Below are 12138 nucleotides of genomic sequence, written 5' to 3'. Positions count from 1 at the left end.
CTACAGCAGTACAAATTAAATACATAATCACTCCTTTCTGTAACTAAAATAGTACTAAAATAATACTGGTAATTTCTCCCATACAAAATACAGTGTCACTCCCCCCTGTAACCTCCAAAGTACACGGTTGGACACGTACTGATGTGTTACAGGGGGGGAAGCGTGTGTTGCCCTGGCTCACGGTGACATGTATCAACTGGGTGGCAGGGAACACGACTTCGAACCCCGGGAACAATGGGGCTGTATATTACCTATCACGGTCACTAGGGGGCTGCAGGGTAAGGGGAGAGAGAGAGATGGGTGAGGGGGGAGAGAGGGGTGAGGAGAAGAGAGGGGGGGGGGGAGCACCATCTAGCTCTCAGTGAATAGCCCTCTCGATGATATCCTTCCTTGATGATATGACCCCCCCCCCCTCCATGGGATCCCACTCACTGTGAAAAAAACAAAATCCCTCTCTACGTGGGTGCCTGGGTACTCCACCACTGTGAAAATTCGGCCTCCGCTGCCTGGTGATCTTCGGGATGCTGTTCCTTGTAGGTTCGTTCCATGAAGACGAGGTGGGCGGTCGTGCGGGCAGCTTCCAACGCCTCCTTCACGCCCCCTCCGCCCACGTCCTGGCACAAGGAGGAAAGGGGGAAGGTCAGGGGAGAGTAATAGCTTAGAGGGTTTGTTTAGTTGAGGGTCACTTTCTCCCTGTCTCTCTCTTTTTAACCCTCTGTTTTTCTGTCTCTATCCTTGTCTGTCTCTGGGTACTCTCTCTCTCTCTCTCTCTCTTTCTGACTCAGTTCTCTATCTCTATCTCTCTCTCTAATCTTATACAGGAAATTGTTTCACGCGGGGATAAAATCACACACACACACACACACACACACACACACACACACACACACATCGTCGTTTCTTACCCCAGACATGCATGTGATGAACGTGTGGTAAGCTTCCGACACACTCACCAACTAGACAAGTAGAGGTGTTGTGTGCTCAGGACAAGACACACACACACACACACAAGAAGACAGACGTATAGGAACTGACCTGCTGTTGTGCCCCGTCAGCCACGTCAGTAGTACTCCTGCCGGTTATGCTGTCGGTAGAGTCGCCTGTGTCACTCTGTTGGCCCAGGAGAGAGTGGTGAGTGTCGTGGTTGTTGTTGTTGTAGTATTGTTGTTATTACTACTCTTGTTTACTACTATTACTACTACTACTTCAACAACAAAACTACTTCTACTACTATTACTATTACTTTTTTAATATGGCCTCCAGCCTCCCCCAATAGCTACTACTACTACTACTACTACTACTACTACTTGGTTAATTTATCATATATTAAACCACAAAATATATCAGGTTAGGTTGGGGTAAATTCAACGGGGAAAGTGTTCATCTTACTCACAAGGGAAGTGTCCATAGAGGTACTGGCGGCATTGTCTCTATGTCCTTCCCCTGCTCCCCTGTGATGCTTGCTAGGGGGTAGTTCCTGCGGCTGCGGGTGCGGGTGCTTGCGGTGTTGGATGTTAGCGTCGCGTTTAGGACAGGCGCTGATCTTGACCGCGAGGCAGTCTCGACCCACTACCACCCCGCTGTTAGGGTTAGGTTAGGTTAAGAGAGAGAGAGAGAGAGAGTCTTCATCACACAGACACACACACACACACACACACACACACACACCCTCACCTTCGCTCGAGCTGGCAGACAAGCGTGAGGTCCTTCCGCGTGATGCAGGAGTTACGGCAGAGGAACTTGAGCTGGACGGTGTACTCTCCCCGATCTGACGGTGCGGGAGTGACTACCAGGGAGGGGTGAGGCTCCTCCTCCCATACTGGTGGTCCTACCCCTGCCTCCACCACCAGCATGTGCCCTGGGGAAGGTAATGGTGGTAGTGACGGTGGTAATGGTGGTGATGGTAATGATAGGAGGATATATGGATCAATAGAGTAGTACTAAGATAATGCTAGATGTGACCTGGGACCTGTGGACTTAATAGGATGAGCTGGGACTTGCTAGGACTTACTAGGATGAGCTGGGACTTGCTAGGACTTACTAGGATGGGCTGGAACTTGCTACGACTTACTAGGATGGGCTGGGACTTGCTAGGACTTACAAGGATGGGCTGGAACTTGCTACGACTTACTAGGATGGGCTGGGACTTGCTAGGACTTACAAGGATGGGCTAGGTCCTGATGATTCTTGCAGGGGTGGACGGGCTGGGACGTCTCTGAGTCCTTGGAGAACACTAACAAGAACCTCATGACGGTGGTGTGGTCAGCTGTGTGTCGGACTACCAGGGTGATCACGTGACCCATCTCTGTGTTGAGGCGACGACCACCGCCCTCCTCTTCACTCTGTGTGGAGACCAGGAGGTGGTTAGTGAGGGCATGGAGGACAGAGAGAGAGAGAGAGAGAGAGAGAGAGAGAGAGAGAGAGAGAGAGAGAGAGAGAGACTTACCACCACCAGCTTGGGGGACTGGCCGGGGAAGGTGACGTGGAGGCCGTAGATGCCGTTAAAAACATTCCTCTGGGGGAACTGGGCCACTGGGGGGCCTCTGGGGGGCTCTTGACCCATCCCTGCATTCAACTCGTCTAGGGCGTCCACGCTTGTGCCCCCCTTAGACCACCCCCCAGGAGGTAAGTGGCTGAGGGAGTCACCATTCACGTCCCCCTTGACGAGAGTGGACCAACCACTGCCGCCCGGAGATGGGAGGAGCCTGGAGAGGTGGTTGTTGGCTCTGAGGGCGCCCTTGTTAGGCGGGGTGTAGAGGGCCAGGGAGCCCCCGGGACGGCCGCTAGGACATGGTGTGTAGTCCGTGTGCCCCTCTCGGCCCTCTGTCGATGCCGGAGCTCTGTAGTGGACAGAGGCGCCCCTGGGTGGCTGCCCGGTCCCGTGGGAGACACCCGGGACACTAATGTAGCTGTATGGTTGACTAGGTTGCTGGGGGAAGGTGTGGCTGGGTTGCTGGGGGAGGGTGTGGCTGGGTTGCTGGGGGAGGGTGTGGCTGGGTTGCTGGGGGAAGGGGTGATTGGCTTGGTGGGGGAGGGGTTGACTTGGTTGCCAGATGGACTGTGGTTGGGACAGGTTGGGTCCTCGGTGGCTTGGTGTATGTAGAGTGTATAGGTGATTGCCTGCCTGTTCGAGTGTTAGTGGGTGGCTTTCGTGGGTGGGCAGGGCGGCGAGGGTGACGTCAAGGCCCACCGACGCCAAATCTTCGCTTGACAGTTGTTGTAGGTCCGACGAGTCTTGCTGTAAAGTAAAGGTACATGGCATTTAATATTGTGTATAGAACCATGGCACACACACACACACACACACACACACACACACACACACACACACACACACACACACACACACACGTATACCCTCTCAACTTATCTCCTACTGACGTCAGCTTTTTGTGTTATCAGTAATGGATATTTTTTATAAGGCTTCGTTTTATTCATTTTGTATTTGTTATTATACCATTGTCACGTGACCCGAGTGTTATTATTATTATTATTATTATTATTATTATTATTATTATTATTATTATTATTATTATTACAACACAAACATTCCTCAAGTTTGACTCAGCTGATCAGTTCTTCAAGCCACACCTCGATACACGGCGGCCATTTTAGTAACGATAGCTTTTGTTTTTGTTTTTAAGGATTATTGTAAGGATTTGAGACATTACCTGTTGTTGTTGTTGTTGTAGGAAGTGAGTTGTTTGTTGTTGGTTGTGATGATGGAGTGGTGGTGGTTGTTGATGTCCCTGTTGTTGTTGTTGTTGTATTAGGCTTTGTTGTTGTTGTATATGGCCCTGCTGTTGTATTTGGCCCTGCTGTTGCTGCTGTTGTGTTTGCTGCAGTTGTATTTGTCCTTGCTGTTGTATTAGTCCTTGCTGTTGTATATGGCCTTGCTGTTGTATATGGCCCTGCTGTTGTATTTGGCCCTGCTGTAGCTGCTGTTGCTGCTGCGGTTGTATCATGCCAGGCTGTTGTACATGGCCCTGCTGTTGTTGTACATGGCCCTGTTGTTGTTGTTGTTGTTGTTGTTGTTGTTGTTGTTGTTGTTGTTGTCTCTCCTGTGAATCCTCCTCAAGGGCTTCCGTATCTTTAAGCTGTCTACCCATTGCTGTTATTTAAGCTGTCTACCCCTTACACCACTACACCTCTACACCTCTACACCACTACACCACCATACCACAGCCTTCATTCACACTACTGTTATAAATGACTCTTTATAAGCCGTCTCTCTCCTGCCCTATCTTCCCGCTGCCTTATCTTATCTCAGCTGATAACCTTCTGTCAATCTATATGACTCCTCTGTTGCCTCTACTCCTGTGCTGTGAGTTTGACTATAACTCTTCCCGTGTATAGACCTGTGTTATGCTTGGGGAGACTATGTATGGGTGTCCCTCGTGTAACGAGGATGACCGGCCCAAGGGCCACCTAGGCGTCATTTCGTTTAAGGTGTAGAAGCTGTCGCCAACACAACAACCACACCCTGAGTGAACGAGCTGCGTGACCCAGTGTCATGGAATAGTCCGAGAAGACCGGACAACTCGCCAACTGCACTGGCTAACCATTACCCCGGAATATCATCAGCAAATCGATTAACATACAGGTTCCCAATTACTGCTGGGTAGACAGAGGCAAATGGCGTAAAGAAACTTGCCTATAGTTGCACCCTGCCCGGGGATCGAACCCGGGTCCGCTCGCTTGCGAGGCTAGCATGCTGACGAGGGAAAGAGGGAATTTGTAGGTGGAATAATTACTCAATAACCGTTGACTAATAACATGAGGTGATTTGTGTGAATAGATTAACATATAATTAGTGGGGCAAGCGGCAGGTGTGTGTCTGTTTACCTGAGAGAGAGAGAGAGAGAGAGAGAGAGAGAGAGAGAGAGAGAGAGAGAGAGAGAGAGAGAGAGAGGAGAGAGAGAGAGGCAATGGTTAATACAGATACAGTTAAGTGAGATATAGAAAGGGAGACTGTGTCACCCAAGGTGGAGGTGTCAGCTAGGGGGATTTGTGTGTCAGCCAGGGGTTAACGCTGCTGACGGCTGACACTTTCCTATCAGAGGGATCAGCTCCTACCCTCCAAGACAAATGACTATTGGGAACCGTTCATCTCTGAGGTTATCAGTCTCTCTCTCTCTCTCTCTCTCTCTCCGGTTTATTAATTATTCTAAAATAATATATGTATGTGTGCTTGTGTGTGTGTGTGTGTGTATATGTATGTGTATGTAAATGTGTGTATGTATGTATGTGTGTGTATGAGTTTGAGTCAGCTGATCAGTTACACACGATATGAATGAACAGTGTTGTGGCTGAGGATCGGTGACGTCATTGTCGTCACACTGTAATAAATGGGGGAATGGGGGGTTGGTAGGTGTGGGTTAGTGGGGGGGTGGGTGGGGAGGTTGTGGATAGTGGGGTGTAGGTGTGTGGGGGGTGGGTGTAGGCGTGTGTTTAGGGTGTGGGAGGTTGGGTGGTGGGTGGGGGTAGTGGGGTGTGGGTGGGGGTAGTGGGGTGTGGGCGGGTGGAGAGGGTTCCAGTGCTGGTATTTTAGAGTTGTTCAGTGATGATTGATGAGAGTGTAAATAAGTGTAAGTTATATGTAAATGAAAGAGTAAATGAGGGAGTAAAGAGACCCACAACACGTCGGTATTTAAGGAGAGAGAGAGAAAGAGAGAGAGAGAGAGAGCCAGCGTCGAGCCGAATTCCTCTTAACACAATATAATGATGTAATAAAATCACTGTAAATGATTCTTTGTGTGGAGGGGAGGGAGGGAGGGAGGGAGGAGGGAGGGAGGGAGGGAGGGAGGGAGGAAGGGAGGGGAGGAGGAAGGAAGGAAGAAAGGAAGGGAGGGAGGGAGGGAAGGAAGGAAGGGAGGGAGGGAGGGAGGGAGGGGAGGGAGGAGGGAGGAAGGAGGGAGGGAGGAAGGAAGGGAGGGAGGGGAGGAGGGAGGGAGGGAAGGAAGGAGGAAGGAAGGAAGGAAGGGAGGAGGGGAGGGAGGAGGGAGGAAGAAGGGAGGGAGAGATAGGAAGAGAGGAGAGAGAGGGGAGGCACGGCAGGAGCATCACGCTGCCTACCTGTAATAATGGGATCTTCTCATTCAACCACGCCAGGTGACGTGTATCCCCACGCTGTATAATGTATCCCCACGCAGATGGATAGATAGATAGATAGATAGATAGCTAGATAGATAGATAGATAGATAGAAAGACAGATATTTAGATAGATAGATAGACTCAATTCCATCTCACAAACTCTATTCCGAATCATTTCCCTGAGTGGCGGGAATCGTGCGTAAAGAAGCGTATCCAAACAGTGGGTGAATCAGGTAAATCACAGGTAAGCCGCGTTAATGAGAAGCCAGGTGCACGTATCCGCTCCCCTCCCCCCTCCCTTACCTGTTGACCTTGGCTACACTTATTGACGACTTGGAAACTCACTCTCGGTGGGGGGGGTGGTTATTGTATGGATATTTATGTGTGTGTTCTTAGTCTTCTTCTTCTCTTCTTCTCTCTTCTTCTTCTTCTCTCCAGAATCCTGTTGCTCTAGCGTGTGTCATCCGTGACGTCATCCAGCAGGTGTGTCAGGGCGCCGAAACGTAACCCGGAGTTATTGAGATCGACGCCGGAACGCGACCCGGAGCTAACGAGACCAGCTCTGGAACGTGACCCGGACTGAACGGAACCGAGGCCCTAGCGCGACCCGGAATTATCGAGACCAACTATAGAGGGACACCCAATAAGTCTGAGAGAGAGAGAGAGAGAGAGAGAGAGAGAGAGAGAGAGAGAGAGAGAGATCACCTGTATATCTCACCTGTGGGTCGTGTGTCCAGGTAATTGCTAATTCTCTCTTCTTTCCTCTTCCGCTACAACCCTTCAACTTCCGGTGGAAATAGGGATGGATGGTGATGGATGAGAGGGGATCTGGCTGCCTGTGTTAAGTGACTGGATGGATGGATGGATGGATGGATGGCTTTCATATGTCCGTCCGTTCGTATGTTTAACTTAATGCTTGTCTTCAAATGCTTGTGTGTACCAGCGATAGAGATAAATAGAGAGAGAGATGGAGAGAGAGAGAGATGAGAGAGAGAGAGATGGAGAGAGAGAGATGGAGAGAGAGAGAGAGAGAGAGAGAAGAGAGAGAGAGAGAGAGAGAAACATTACCCAGGGCTAACATTGACTTACTCTCACTCACAAAAATCTCACATAGAGAGCCTTGTCAACCCACTACCCACCCTCACCCACCCTAGCCCACCCCTACCCACCCACCTACCTACCCACCCCCACCCCACCCACCCACCTACCTGCTCCCGGGAACACAGAGCTTCTTAATCCATACCTGGGTGGCGCGTGGGTGTGTGGGTGGGCATATGGGCTGATTGTGGGGTTTATACATAGGTCGTTTGCAGGAGTATGTGTGTGTGGGGGAGGTTATTAGATGGGCGTGTGGTAGTATAGGTGGGAGTGTGGGTAGGCAAGAGGTGTGGGTGGGTAAGAGGATGGCGTATGGGTGGGCAACAGGTGTGGGCGTGGGCAGCAGGGGACAGTAACAATGGCCCACTGTACTGCCTCAATCACCACTGTATATGGCTCGTGCCCAGCCTTACCCAAACACTGCGTCCAAAACCTCACCATCTCGTTCCATTTTTCTTCAACCATCTCTTTATCTCTCTATCTCTATCTCTAATCTCTCCAGAATGTCTCAAATAATGGAATATTCTTCTCTCTACGGCTCTGTGAATGGATATAATGCATCATTTATCGTCTGTCATTGTCATTCTTTTGTTTACGTTCGTGATCAGAGGAGCATTCACAACCGCGCGAAATTCCTTCCTTTTTCTCATTCATGGCCGTTGTACGAAGGAGGAGAGTTTTGGCAGCCAAGTAAGAGCACCTTGAAAATCCTTATCATATGTCTGACAAGTATTCGAAATTCACGAAAAATATGAATTAAAAAGGAAAATAATAATATCATACTCGAATGCTATTTCCGTGACTATGTTTTTTCTTAACTCTCGCGTGATTCGTCGACTTTATTATGTTGATCATCTTCTCTCGTAGCAAACATCCTTTATCTATCCTTCTATCTCCTCTTTCATCACAATTTACACGCTGTCTAACAATTTTTATTCATCCTCGGTAAAATATTCATTAATATTATGTAAATGTGGGTTGTGTTTACTGATGCGTGTTGTAGCTCTCAATGACAACTTATCAATGGCGCGGTGTTATGGTGTGACGTCACTGGACAACGCATTCAAGATAGCTTTAAAATTTTCTTCTGTTCGCTGATGATGAGTCTAACGCCCACAGTACACCCAGACTACACCTAAAGGAGTCTTTCACGCCTATACTACACCCATCACACCCACATTACACCCAGAGACAGAAATGATCATGTGACAACCTCTTTCATCTCCACCCTACCCCGCCCCACCCTGCCCCCCCAGAGCCCTGACAGCGACGTGAATGGCCAACAGCCGCTGAAAGACACCTAACGTGGCTGTAGTTGTCGGCATGAAACTAACTGTCTGGCTTTCATTGTTTGTTGTCAGACCGGAAAAAGCCTATTTGATGCGTTTTTGTCCAAGTCAGTCAGCCCCCTACCAATCAGGCAGCCTTCCCTACCCAGTCAGGCAGCCTTCTCACCCAGTCAGGCAGCCCTCCCTACCCAGTCAGGCAGGCCTCCTCAGCCCAGCCCCCATAGCCCAGCGTTCCAATAATACGAGACTGGTAGGCCCTCACACCTCGCTCCCTCTCGCCATCTTGTGTGTCCGTGTGTGAGTGTCCGTGTGTACCTGTGTCCCAGTGACTATTACTACCACTACTACCACTAATACTACCACTACTACCACTAATACTACCACTACTACCACTATCACTTACAATACCACCATTGTTACCCATACCACCACCACCATAATTACCACAACTACCACTATTACTATCACCTCTACCACTACTAGTGTAATAGGTAAGTGGTAGTAAACACAAAGAAATTGGTAGGAGGTAATTGGGTTATACACTGTACGTTTTACTGCCTGTGTTTACTGATTACGTGTGTGTGTGTGTGTGTGTGTGTGTGTGTGTGTGGTGTGTAAGTCGCTTCCCACGCCTTCTGTCTATTGTAATCTGGACGAGGGAAAAATAGGAAGAATCGATAAATGAGAACGAAAGCAAACCGTGATAAATGTGGGAGGGGGGTAGGAGGGAGAGGGAAGGGGAAGAGGAGGAAAGAGGAAGGGAAGAGGAAAGAGAGGAGGGGGAAGAGAGGGAGGGAAGGGAGAGAGGAAGAGAGAGAGATGGGGAGGCAGGGGAGAAGGGGAGAGAGAGAGAGAGAGAGAGAGAGAGAGAGAGAGAGAGAGACTGTTACCTCGTGTCAACATGGCCACGTGGTGAGGAGGGTAGGAGGGGAAAAGGAGAGGGGGAGGGAGGTGTTCTCTAGCCTGGCCATCACTCTGATTACTAACAACCTCCTCCTCCTCCTCTCCTTCCCTCCCCCACCCCCTCTAACCTCCATCACCCCCACCTCTCCTCCCCTCCTCATCACCCCCCACCTCCCTCCCTCCTCACACCCCCACCTCTCTCCCTTCCTCATCACCCCCCACCTCTCCCTCCCTTCCTCATCACCCCCCACCTCTCCCTCCCCTTCCTCATCACCCCCCACCTCCTCCCTCCTCATCACCCCCCACCTCTCCCTCCCTCCTCATCACCCCACCTCTCCCTCCTCCCTCATCACCCCCACCTCTCCCTCCCCTCCTCATCACCCCCCACTCTCTCCTCCTCCCTTCATCACCCCCTCCACTACCTCTCCTCATTGTCAACATCGTTATTGTACACGAGATGGTGATTGTGGTTACTGGGGGTGATGGTGATTGTTATGGTGATTGTTATGGTGATAGTGTGAAGGTAAACACACAGGTGGTAGTAGTCATGATGATTGCAGGTAGACCAATAATACGAAGGAACTATTCTATTCCTGATTTGTGTGGTGGTGATGGTGGTGAGGTGGTGGTGGTGAGGTGAGTGGTGGTGAGTGGTGGTGATAGTGGTAGTGGTGGGTGGGAGGGGGAGTGGTGGTGAGTGGTGGGTGAGGTGGTGAGTGGTGGTGAGTGGTAGGGTAGTGAAAGTGGTGGGAGTGTGGTGATAGTGGTGGTGAGTAGTGGTGTTGAGGATGGTGGTGGTGATAGTGGTGGTGGTGGTGGTGATGGTGATGGTGGTCCCTCCTCCTCCTTCTCCCTTTCTCCTCTTTCCTCCTCCCTCCTCCGCCTCTCCAGTGGATAATGAAGGTGAGACACTTTACCTGGACAAACAACGGTGTGTGTGTGTGTGTGTGTGTGTGTGTGTGTGTGTGTGTGTGTCTGTGTGTGTGTGTGTGTGTGTGTGTGTGTGTGTGTGTGTGTGTGTGTGTGTGTGTGTGTGAGAGATTTACTAAATTACAGTCACACAAAAAAGCACAGACAGACAGACACAAAGTAAAGAAAAGACAACAAACAAAAAAAAAGAAGAAGACAAATTTACATACAACCACGTAGTTAAGGGAGAAACAAACAAAGGTCGTTGACTTGTTAATGACCCCGCCATCAAGAAAGGTATATAAGTGAGGTAAATAAGGTCTAATCTCTCGTTGTCTCTATATGGTTTATCTTATGACGTCATCGTTGTTTATCTTATGACGTCATCGTTGTTTATCTTATGACGTCATCGGTGTTTATCTATTGACTTATCCCCTCTGTTTTTTTATATTAATTTACGATTATTATTATTTGAGTATTTTAATTGATTAGAATAGCAGTGTGTTGACCCAAGTGGTTAATGGTCTTAGGGGAATGGGGGAGGAGAGAGGGGTTGAGCACTTTACTAATATACTGATTACACCAACTTCCCCCTCCCCTTCCCCCCTTCCCCTTCCTCTCCCTTCCTCCTCTACCCTACCTCCTCCTCCCTTTACCTTCCCACCCTTCCTTCTATCCATCTCTTCTCTCTCTCTCTCTCCACACCACTTAACCATGTTACTCATTTTACACGATTGATATTGACGTAACAATTTAGTGAGTCTATCCCTCCTCCCTCTCCTCCCTCCCCTCCCTCCCTCGTCCTTCCCTCCTCCCTCCCCACACCTCCTGCCCCTTCCTGTCTCTCTCTCTGGCTCATCTTTCCCTTTTCCTCCTCTCCTTCCCTCCACTCCTACCCATTTCTCATCCTTTCCTCACCTGCTCTTCTCTCCCTCCCTCCCCATTTCTCACCACTTAACATAATAATGAAGCAAGTCCAGCCTTGGGTCACACACAGGTTAGGTGAGGCTGGGTTGGGTTAGTTGGTTAGGTTAGGTTAGAACCCCCCGATATATATATATAACCTATCGATAGTAATTTTAATATATCACACTGTATATGCGGACTTGACATGACATAAGCGTTCTCCGCCATCTTTGTTTACCTTGACGTCACAGCGTTCGAGATGGCTGAAACGAAGATAAAAGAATAATTATCTGTTGAGCTAAAAAGTTATCGGAGGGGAATATACATTATAATACTCTCTCATCTTCACTACATCGTTTGATCTTTGTTCATCATGACGTCACGTAGCATTCGAGACCGCCGGAACGGGGGAAATAATTTTACCCCCACTGTTTACCATGACGTCACAAGTACATTCGAGTTCACCCAAACGAAAAAAAAAATCGTCAAGAATACCAAATCCTTTTTTAATACATGATACATTAAAAATACACGTAATAAATGGATAATATTCACTATGTTCGGTGTATCCCTGGTGCTCCCCCTCCCTCCTCCCCCTCCCTCCCCTCACCCCTCCACCCCTCCACACCCCCCCTCCCCCGTCTAGCATCGCTTGCCCGGTGTTGATCAGGTAAATGTTGTCCAGGATACAGTTTCGAGCGCGCTGGGTTACTCTATCTCGTCCGTCCCTCCCCTTCCCCCTCCCCCCTCCCCCTCCCTCCAGCCTCCCCCTCCCAAGACTCACCAGTTCCCTAACCTGTTATTTACATTATTTGGTCTGTCTGTCTGTGTCTCTCTCTACGTCGTTCTCATAACCTTTAACCTAACTAACCTATCTCTCAATACGGGTTATGGTGTGGCGGAACCTGATATATCACGAGGGTTATTTTTGTGAGGCGGA

General features: G+C 49.4%; 1 protein-coding gene across 1 annotated transcript; it reads right to left on the bottom strand.

The window, feature by feature from the left end:
- Nucleotides 1-338: 338 nt before the first annotated feature.
- LOC121872624 (cellular tumor antigen p53-like) lies at nt 339-3709 on the bottom strand. Its single transcript, XM_042375533.1, has 7 exons — nt 3672-3709; nt 2447-3238; nt 2162-2342; nt 1675-1858; nt 1394-1580; nt 1036-1110; nt 339-614 (listed from the first exon to the last, which is right to left on the bottom strand). The coding sequence occupies exons 2-7, from the start codon at nt 2561-2563 to the stop codon at nt 456-458; spliced, it is 903 nt and encodes a 300-aa protein (XP_042231467.1). The 5' UTR covers nt 2564-3238; nt 3672-3709; the 3' UTR covers nt 339-455.
- Nucleotides 3710-12138: the final 8429 nt, after the last annotated feature.

The sequence above is a fragment of the Homarus americanus genome, unplaced genomic scaffold (assembly GCF_018991925.1).
Source record: "Homarus americanus isolate GMGI-L3 unplaced genomic scaffold, GMGI_Hamer_2.0 scaffold55640, whole genome shotgun sequence".
NCBI lineage: Eukaryota > Metazoa > Arthropoda > Malacostraca > Decapoda > Nephropidae > Homarus > Homarus americanus.
The sequence above is the reverse complement of the archived record's forward strand: the minus strand, read 5'-3'. Positions and strand labels throughout refer to the sequence as shown.

Excerpts from the sequence above, each read along its gene's own strand:
- LOC121872624 (XM_042375533.1), bottom strand. The coding sequence starts at position 2,563 with ATGGGTCAAGAGCCCCCCAGAGGCCCCCCAGTGGCCCAGTTCCCCCAG. Across the intron at positions 1,859-2,161 it reads TCAGGACCTAGCCCATCCTT|GGCACATGCTGGTGGTGGAG; the intron begins GTAAGTCCTAGC and ends TACCTTCCCCAG. Across the intron at positions 615-1,035 it reads CTGACGGGGCACAACAGCAG|GACGTGGGCGGAGGGGGCGT; the intron begins GTCAGTTCCTAT and ends TCCTTGTGCCAG.